The sequence below is a fragment of the Mus musculus genome, chromosome 15 (assembly GCF_000001635.26).
Source record: "Mus musculus strain C57BL/6J chromosome 15, GRCm38.p6 C57BL/6J".
Classification (NCBI taxonomy): Eukaryota; Metazoa; Chordata; class Mammalia; order Rodentia; family Muridae; genus Mus; species Mus musculus.
Genome location: NC_000081.6, coordinates 58313900 through 58324472, shown reverse-complemented (window position 1 = coordinate 58324472; position 10573 = coordinate 58313900). Strand labels below are relative to the sequence as shown.

At 45.6% G+C, this 10573-nt stretch overlaps 1 protein-coding gene across 1 annotated transcript; it reads left to right on the top strand.

Annotated features, from left to right (window-relative positions):
- Window positions 1–303: 303 nt before the first annotated feature.
- Klhl38 (kelch-like 38) lies at window positions 304–9900 on the top strand. Its single transcript, NM_177755.3, has 4 exons — window positions 304–514; window positions 1141–2491; window positions 8141–8246; window positions 9357–9900. The coding sequence occupies exons 2-4, from the start codon at window positions 1142–1144 to the stop codon at window positions 9644–9646; spliced, it is 1746 nt and encodes a 581-aa protein (NP_808423.1). The 5' UTR covers window positions 304–514; window position 1141; the 3' UTR covers window positions 9647–9900.
- The last annotated feature ends 673 nt before the right edge of the window (window positions 9901–10573 follow it).

Below are 10573 nucleotides of genomic sequence, written 5' to 3'. Positions count from 1 at the left end.
GACTGTGACCCAGAGCTGCCTTCAATGATTCTGCACAGGTCACAGCAACCTGTTTACAGACATCTAGAGTTCCCAGGCACTCTTAGGACAAGGGGCTCGGGATGTGTCCAAATGGGCAGCAAAGCCTTGTTCAGAGAACGCGTTCCTCTCTTTCTATTTATACCGATGTAAACACTCGCCAAGGAAACAAGGCATGTGGGCATGCGCAGCCCTGCAGGCCCTCGGGTGGCTGCAAAAGGCAACTGGAAAGTCACATGTCATAACATTGGAAAGTACATATGCGGCTATTCTTAGCCTTGGAATGTATACACTGTCTGCCTGCCCGGCAGCCCTTGTACAGAGCTCTAGAAACTGTGAAAGTGCCTGCAGCATAAACAAACCCAGAACTCTCCGAGGACAGAGAACTTGCCAACGGAAAGGCCCGGGCTTTATGGTTTTATTCCGAGCCTAAGGTAGAAATCTTGAGAGGACAAGACAGACCCAGCATCAGTGGATGTCACTGCAGCAAAACAAGGTAAGTGTCCCTCATATGTCATTTCTCAGCAGGCAGACAGCCAGTGTCACCAATAAACCACAGAAGTGTTTGGTCTTTGTTCTCTATTAATTGCATCTTTAAAATAAAAACCAAAGAGCCCAGAGTCTTCTATCTAGATCTTGCAGCAGCCCACTGTGACCCCATCACTTCTGTGACCAGATGACCACACCCTCGAATTCTAGCCTTGGTGAGCAACTAACCCTCAGAAAGATTCCTAGATGAATTACCTGGCAAATCTGATGAGAATCTGGACAAAAGTGTACCTTTCTTATCAAAGGCATGGACTATTCTCGTGTCAGGCTAATATGTGAGTCCCTGACTATTCACTTTGGTTGGAAGATGCCTGTGCATAGCTGGAGATGCTGTGTGTCTTTTATCTCTGAAGATAATAACAGCCTGAAGTAGATCACTCTGTGGTCTAGGGTGAGGGTGGTTTCCTCTTGGATGTACAATGTGGTCTACTGTTCGTGATTCCACTGTCTTGGTAAATAGATAGTGGTAAATAGATAAATGAGACTTGGAGCCCCCACAGCTAACCCTTCCAGTGTACTCTGTGAGAAAGCCTTGATTTTGCTTCCGTCTGAAGCATCCCTTCTTCTTTGTAGGATGGATGAGGAGTTACCAGATGGGGTTGTCTTCAAAGACCACAGCTTCTCCTCTGACTTGTTAAGACAGCTCAATGGCTTAAGACAAAGCAAGATCCTGACTGATGTGAGCATCTGCTCCGGGGCCTGGGAGGTCCCTTGTCACCGCAGTGTGCTGGCCTCCAGCAGCCCCTACTTCAAGGCCATGTTCTGCAGCCACTTCCGGGAGAGCAGAGAGGCCAAAGTGCAGATGAAAGGCATCAGTTCCACAACTCTGGAGCAGGTCATTACGTATGTGTATACGGGAGAGGTTCATATCTCAGCTGCCAACGTCCTCCCACTGATGGAGGCTGCTGCCATGCTGCAGTATCCCCGGGTGTTTGAGGCCTGCTCCTCATACCTCCAGAGCCAGCTGGCCCCCAGCAATTGCCTGGGCCTAGTCAGACTCGCAGAAATCTTAAGCTGTGACAGCCTTAAGAAGAAAGCGAAGGAGGTGGCCCTGACTTACTTCCCAGAGGTGGCAGCATCAGCTGACCTGAAGGAGCTCTGCGCCATGGAGCTGAGGGACTACCTGGGAGATGACAGGCTCTGTGGTGAGGAGGAAAAGGTGTTCGAGGCCCTCATGGCTTGGGTGAAGCATGACCTTCAAGCCCGGTGGAGGCACATGCAGGAACTGCTGCAGCAGGTCCGCCTGCAGTACATCCACCCAGCCTTCTTCCATCACTTCATTGCCAATGACGCCCTCCTCCAGTCCTCGCCTGCTTGCCAGGCCATCCTGGAGATGGCCAGGAAACAGATCTTCTCTTTGTATGGTCCCAGTGCCCAGGATTGTAAACTCCTATGGCGCATGCCCCCAAGGAGCTCCTACCAAGACTTCCTCCTCCTCCTTGGGGGACGGAAGGACAACCAGCAGACCACCAGGGATGTCTTGCTCTACAGTGGACAGACTGGCCAGTGGCAGAGCCTAGCCAAGCTTCCCATACGGTTGTACAAGGCCTCAGCTGTCACCTTGCACCGGAGCGTCTATGTGCTCGGGGGCATGACTGTCAGTGAGGGAAAGAGTCTCATTAGCTGTGGTGTGTATATCTTTTCTCTGAAACTCAACCAGTGGAGGGTGGGGGAGCCCATGCTGGCAGCCCGCTACTCCCACAGAAGCACCACCCACAGGAACTTCATCTTCTCCATTGGGGGTACTGGAGAAGGGCAGGAGCTTCTGGCCTCCATGGAGAGGTATGACAGCATCCGTGACGTCTGGGAGAGCATGGCTGGCATGCCAGTGGCTGTGCTCCACCCTGCCGTAGCAGTGAAGGACCAAAGACTCTATCTTTTTGGGGGTGAGGACATCATGCAGAACCCTGTACGCCTTATCCAGGTAATCTGTAAGTCCTTTTCATCATGTTAGCACCAAGTGTGTTTGCACACACATGCACAGATGTATATAATACATATATAAATAAACATGCCTAATATAATGGCATATATATATATATATGCACACATATACATGTGTGTCTTTAGTCGTGTGAACAAGCATTCACATCCATATATATAACAACATGAACATGCACACATATACATATATGCACATATAGAATTATATACAGATATACTCACTCACATGCATATATACATATATATAGTATATACATACAAGCATATATATGTGTGCATGAATTCAGTCATGTGTATATTCATTCACTTGAACATATATATAGCAAATAGCATAAATATACATACATACACACACATGCACACAACAATTACATGACATACTCATATATGTATTTATAAATATATAATGGCATACATATGCAGACATATACATACATGCAGACATAATGACAAACATGCACACATACATATGCATGTACATATTCATGGGTATGCATGTGCATACATATTGTGTATATATATATATGCCTGCATTATGTATGTATATACTTATGTGTACATGAATTCATATGCATTTATATAACTGCATATATATGCCCAGATGTCATAAATATGTATGTGTATACATGCATTCTTGTATACTTATATACATAAACATATCTTTACACACATGTATGTTTACATGTAGGCATTTGTGTGTACATCCATATAATTATTTTTATCATGACATGCACATGTGCATATATACACCTCTGTGAATGCAGACACAAAATGGAACATACACATTTATACATATGAGCATATATATGCCCATTTGTGCACATATATGAACATGTGTGCACATAAATACATACATATGTAGAAATATGTGCACATATAAGAACAAATACATATGTGTGTGTATACACATACTCACACAGGCACACATCCAGAATGCACACATACATGCACACATTTACCTTTTGCAGAGAATGAAGAAAAGGAACTTTTCAGTGTTGTAATTTTAGGAATTCTTATTGTGAGACGAGTGCACCCCCATCCACATACAGCTTGTTTTCACTTGAAGGAAAAATTACCTAGAAGATCAGGCTGAAACAAATTAAGCAAAGTCCTTTTGGATGTGACTGTTTCCCCTAACCCATATCAGTAAGCCTTCACAAAAAGACTCCAAAGCTACTCCACCCTCAACCAACAAATCCCCTGGAACCTGACCTCGGGTCTGCTGAATCCAAGTCTCTTAGCCCGGGATCTGGCATCTGTGTTTACAAAAGTCTCCAGGAGGCTCAAAGCATGTCTGGGCATGGGAACTTAAGTGACAGGAGAAATTCACTTCACTTAGACAATCGCTGAGAAGTGTTTGATAAAGGCTCCCATCAGAAGATCAAGTGTTGTCCAGCTTCATGCAAGCTTCTAACAATTGTTCCAAAATGGTGAGCTTCTCTTTCCCATACAGAGGACCCCAAGGGTCTGTTCATCCATGTGCGTCATATTGAATGTTGCCCACTGAAAAGGCTCTGGAGACCTGGGAGGAAACAGAAAATTACATTTAACCTTCAAGGACTTTGCAAACCAGTTCCGATTCAGAATTTGAAGACACGTGCTCTGAGAGCTGGGGCAGTATCCTGAGTGGGAGGGACCTGAGGGAATGGCACAGAGTACGAGGGTCCAGAGGACTTTGAAGAGAACTCTGTGTTTGGCTTAAGCTGATTTGAGCAATGAAGCAGAGGAGGAGAGCTGACAGATAAGAAAGATGAAAGATGAGGAGGGGTGGGAGGTGGGGGGAGTCCAAGTAGATGCTGAGATGCATTGAAGAGAGGTTCAGACTGGGAGCAAAGAGCTTCTAACAGCAGAAGTCAGGCTTATCTGCAGAGGGAGGGAGTGATCCTGGATAAAGGTCCTTTGTATAAAAGCCCAGAAAGAAAGAAAGAAAGAAAGAAAGAAAGAAAGAAAGAAAGAAAGAAAGAAAGAAAGAAAGAAAGAAAGGAAGGAAGGAAGGAAGGAAGGAAGGAAGGAAGGAAGGAAGGAAGGAAGGAAGGAAGGAAGGAAGAAGGGAGACCCAGCCCACTGCCTGGAGAGCTAAGAGCATGGCACACAGTTGCCATGCAGAGCAAGGAGGAGGAAGGCTGTATGCTGGACAGTCGCTGAGAAGAACAGGTGCTAGCCCTTGTGTAATCTTCATCATCCCCAGCAACCTCCTCCACCCAGATGCTGTCTCCAAGCCCCTCCCATCAAGATTCTGGAACATTCCAGAAGGGCTGGTGGAGGTGAAGCTGTTACAGCTGGACTTTGTCAGTCTTGTCAAGAAGCTGAGGTGGTGACCTGACAGTATGGGCAGAGAGAGCATCGAAGCGGTTCTCGGTGTGTGGTGGGGAACCAATCAGATTTGCATTTTTAGCTCCCTCTATGCTTGGAGAAGAGGGACTGGAGAAGAGCCAGGAGTTTCTCCCAGAAGTCCAGGCAAAGAATGACAATGGCTTACACACTATCAGAGCCCCTGGAGATTACTTCCCCTCCCATCTTTCTTGCAGCCCACACTCCCACTGACCATCTAGAAAGAGCCTCACTCTCCAGCAGTGCCATTCTCAGTCCCACACATTGACATGAGCTGGAAAAGACTCAAGAGATCCACCAGCACGCATGTGTGGAAAGCTAGAACCCCGCCCTCCATGCCCCACCGTCTCTGGCTGTTTTTCCATAAGAGAATCAACAAATTATGCTGGTGACTTCACACTACAAAATTGTCACCAACGTCCTAGGAATAAATGCAAAACTAAAACAAAGTCAAATAAATGCAAACCCGTGAGTGATCCCCTTTTGTGTTCTGAGGGAAGCCAGGAACGGGTGAAAGTGTTCATTCCCAGGCTTGTCTTTACTGCCTGGCATTAGCTGTGAAGTGGACATTTGACTCACTTAAGCAGAGTTTAAAATGAATGCCGAGGGTCACTGGATGGAGCAGGATAGGACTTCAGACAGAGGCAGAGTTTTCTCCATCTGATGTCTCTGTTCTTTCCAGCGTGGTCTTTCAATGGTGACACTACGTGGGGTAAATGTGTATGGTCCCTTTCTACCTGGCCTTTGCTCGGCCTCTACTGCCGGATGACAATACAGATCTCATATATAATGGCAGGATCACTTCATGGTTATCTTGCCACAGCCACACAAAGCTGAGGGAACAGAGGGCCAGGAGGAAATCACCCACTTGAGTAAAATGCTAGCAGCATTTGCATTTCTTCCGTGGATCCCACTTCTCAAGAAGTGTCACCGATGTATTTTCAGATGACACAAAGGAGCTTCCCTGCCACTGTGACTAAACTCAGCCTCCTTCAGACTTCAACAACAAGAAGGAACCATGTAGATCCCAAGGGGACCTGGGTCTCAAAAAACATTCATCAGGGCACTGTAAGACAGATGCAGGCAAAGGGACTTTCCATGAAAGCCTTGAGAACTGAGTTTGGCCCCCAAAACCCACATAAAAGTGGACAGAGAGAATAGACTCCACAGAATCCCTATGTAGCCCAGGCTGACCTCGAACTCCCTGAGTAGCCCAGGGTGACCTTGATCTTCTGATCCTCCTGACCTCCACACATGCCATTCCACAAATGTACACATGCATATCACAACAGTAATAATGTTTAAACTATCAGGAAAGGCCATACTCCCTCAACAGATCCATGACATTAGTGATCAAGAACATGGCCTCTGGATTGAACCAGAAATTACCATTTCCACACAATCTGGCTGTGTAGCCTTGGGCAAATCACTGAGCTCCTCTGAGCCTGATAAAATATGAATGTCAAATTCTTCTTGCTGCTAATGTATTTGTTTTAAAAGATGTATTTATCTTTATGTGTGCTTTCCCTGCTTATATACCAGTGTATCCCATGCATTCAGTGTCTCTAGGGACCAGAACAGGGCATCTGATTCTCTGGAACTGGAATTGAAGACACTTGTGAGTCACCATGTGAGTTGCTCAAAACTGAACCCAGGACCTCTAGAAGAGCAGCCAGTCTGAAGGAGGCTGAGTTTAGTCACAGTGGCAGGGAAGCTCCTTTGTGTCATCTGAAAATACATCTCTTAAGCACTGAGCCACCTTTCCAGACCCTACTTATTATTTTAAAAACAAAGTCTCATGTAGCCCAGGCTGACCTTGAATTCCCTATGTAGCCAAGGATAACCTTGATCCTCCTGCCTCCACCTCTTGAGTGTTAGGATTACAGGTGACACCAACCATACCCTGCTTATGTGGTTCTGGTATCAGCACATACATACAAACATACATACATACATACATACATACATACATACACTCTACCAAGTGCCTTACATCCTTAGCCTCCAATTTTTTTTTCTAATGGTAAGAATAAGGTCTTTGATAAAGCTAGAAATTATATTTTATATGCAAAGAAGTTTCAGTGACAACTACTATGACATTTTCCTCTGTAAACTAATAGTTTTTGTTTCTTCCTTTCTTGTGTGGAATCCATCCTTTATCTCTTGTGCTAAGTTTTTCTTATTACTATTTAGTGTACATTTCATATTTGAATTTTATCCTAGGAAATCAACAAAAGAGGGAATCCTATTCGATCCACATTTCAGAGGATGGCTAATAAGCCTGCCTTCTCCTCTTTGATTTCTTCTTCTTCTTCTTCTTCTTCTTCTTCTTCTTCTTCTTCTTCTTCTTCTTCTTCTTCTTCTTCTTCTTCTTCTTCTTCTTCTTCTTCTTCTTCTTCTTCTTCTTCTCCTTCTCCTTCTCCTTCTCCTTCTCCTTCTCCTTCTCCTTCTCCTTCTCCTTCTCCTTCTCCTTCTCCTTCTCCTTCTCCTTCTCCTCCTCCTCCTCCTCTTCCTCCTCCTCTTCCTCTCCTCCTCCTCCTCCTCCTCCTCCTCCTTCTCTACCTCCTCCTCCACCTCCTCCTCCTTCTCCCCCTCCTCCTTCTCCTTCTCTTGCTTCTCTTCTTTCCCAAAACCTCTAATTCCTCTCAGGCATAAACTGTTCCAAAGCCTTCCTTAGATAGCTTCAAACTTATTCTTGGTTCTCTGACCCTCTCAACTACACAGGAACATTTAGAAATATAAACATGAGCTACAAATAAAATTATTAGAAAAATAATTGGTTTCCTAAATATCCAACCTCTTCCATTTCTCATTAAAAGAATAAAATATCCCAAGAAGGGAAGGTTAGTGTCTTCCCCAGTGCAGGACTCTTAGTCCATTCAATGGAAATACCGCCATTGGTCTCACGGGGTCAGCTGACTAACTTCTTCTTTCTACCAGCAATAGTTCATTTGCTGATAGTAATACCCACAATTTAAAACATGAAAAGAAATAAAAAGAAAAAATTCATTTCTGATTCACCCTCTAAATGACAACGTGGGCCGGTGAGATGGCTTGGCAGGTGATGACTCTTGTCACAGGACTGATGTTAAAACCCAGGAACGCACATGGTGAAAGAGGAGAACCAAAACCCGAAAGCCATGCTCTGCCCTTCACACCTGAGCTGAGGCATCTACACCACACACACACACACACACACACACACACTAAAGAAAAACTGTAACAGACAACTACCTCTTTTCTCTTTTAAGAAAGCTAACTGTAAATTTTGTTGCCATGATTCTGTTTTCCCCATCAGGTTTACCACATTTCCAGGAACACCTGGTACAAAATGGAGACAAGGATGATCAAGAATGTGTGTGCCCCTGCAGTGGTACTGGGGGAACAGATCGTCATTGTAGGAGGTGAGTTAACAGAGGATGGGTGGCTGGGGACAAACTTGGCAGCTCTTAGGGGAAATGGTTGCTGATGCTGCCGGGGAAGTGTCAGGCAGGTCTTTTTAAAAGCACACTCTCTGGGGAGAGTATGGAAAAGCAGGCAAGGCTATTCACCTGGAAGCTTTCCCCACGCCTCTCTGTATAAACAAGGGGTGAGATGGTGCCTGTTCTGCCGAGTTGTTGCCATGTTAAAGTTGTTCTAGACACACAGTGAAGAAGAGACATTTGTTGCTGTTAACACTAGGTAGCTGTGGTGGCTCAAACCTGTCATTTGAGCACTTGGGAGGCTGAAACAGAAGGATCATCACTATTTTGAAGCCAGTCCGGGCTACATAGTGAGTTCCAGATCAGACCAGACAACAGTCTGTAACAGTGTATAACACTGTGTCTCAAAGTAATAATAATCTTACTATTATTAGTATTAATCATTAACAATGTCGATGCCACAAATAAGAACAACAATGGCTAGCAGTGCATCATTTATCTGTAAATGCATAATATATTATGGTTAAGAGGTCTAGTGTAGGGGTCAATGAGACCTGGGTTCAAATCCCAACTCTACCACTAAGTGGCTACATACTTTCTGTAAGTTATTTTGTAAGTCTTTCTATGTCTTGGCTTTGCTTGTCAGTAAAGTAGGGGCCCTCAAAGTAACTGCCCAATAGTCTGCCATGGGCATCCATTTCTGAGTTCCAAAGGTCTCCTTCCTTGAACGTCTATGGCTATGGGGTAAAGTAGGAGACGTGAAAATGCCAACAAGGCTGAAGAAGCCTCTGGAAGGCAGAATCCGCCCTACTCTAACAATGCCTTACATGCTGCCCTACTCTAACAATGCCTTACACGCTGCCCTACTCTAACAATGCCTTACATGCTGCCTACATTTGGGCAAAAGCCAGAGAGATCCAGCTATGAGACCCAGTTCTGCCACGTGTCAGGTTGCAGCAGGATCCCTGAACATCTATGGTTCAGCTCAGGGTCTCGGCCTGGTGTGGGTGGGAAGCAGAAGCATCCGCCAACCACTGACCCACAGCCCCAGGTGAATGACTCACAGTTGTTTCCTGTTTACTGAATTTTCAGGTTACACAAGGAGGATTCTTGCTTACGATCCTCAGTCCAACAAATTTGTCAAGTGTGCGGACATGAAAGACCGAAGGATGCACCATGGGGCCACGGTGATGGGGAACAAGCTGTACGTGACAGGTGGACGGCGGCTGACCACAGACTGTAACATCGAGGACTCAGCTTCCTTTGACTGCTACGACCCAGAGACGGACACTTGGACATCCCAGGGACAGCTACCTCACAAACTCTTTGACCATGCCTGCCTGACCCTCCAGTGCATACCCCACATGACCAGCCTCTCTTGAGGGCCGCAGGAACTTATCTCTGTCCAAAAGGCTGTGTGGTGGGAGAGACTGCAACCCAGCTCCAAAGGCATGGAGCTGAGAGAAGTCAAAACTACCACTCTCTCCAGAGTACTCTTCTTAAAATGCCAGTGAATGCTTTTCAAAAATTCCATCCTTACCCCTTGAATCAATGTCAGAAACTGCACTATTATAACTGGATAGGGAGTTAACTACTTGATTGACAGCCCAAACTGCATTAAATGAGACAGAAGAGGTTCCTCAGAGGATGAAAGAATTCTGGACACATACACAAACACACACACAAACAAACACACTTGCCCAGGTCACCCTTAACATCCAGAATGAGGCCTAGAGACCTTTGGAATCACCCTTCAGGCCAGGTGACAGCATGTGAAACCAGCAGTGACTGTTTCCATACAGTCTATGGATACAGCACATTGAAAGTAGGGTCAGTTCAGTATCCACCTAGGGTTTGCAAAATTAACCTGCAATTCCCCAGAGCTTTTGTCCCCGCCGGCAAGAACACACTCAGGACAGCCGGAATCTTCGGCCGCAAAGCTTTTATTGCTTACTTATCAGGAGGGAAGACCCCGAAATGGGAAAATGGAGCTGCTTATGACTAGGCGTGAGTTCACTCTTGCACTTGCGCATAAGGCTTGTTTACTAGTTAGGCACAGTGGAAGCCAGCGCCATCTTATAATGGCGATCGCTCACGGCACGCACGAGATTGCTCGCGGCACGGCTCTCCACATGCAATGAAGAACCTAAGAACAAAACAAAGTTTGCTTCTGGTGCCTGTTTTCTTCCAGGCTCCGGAAACTTACAAAGCTGCAGAATTAAACCAGAGCTTCATTTCAGTAAGTGGTGTGAGAATGACCTTTCTGGGGAAAGCCAACAGAGTCTCTCAGCAAGTCTCTGGACCTCAGG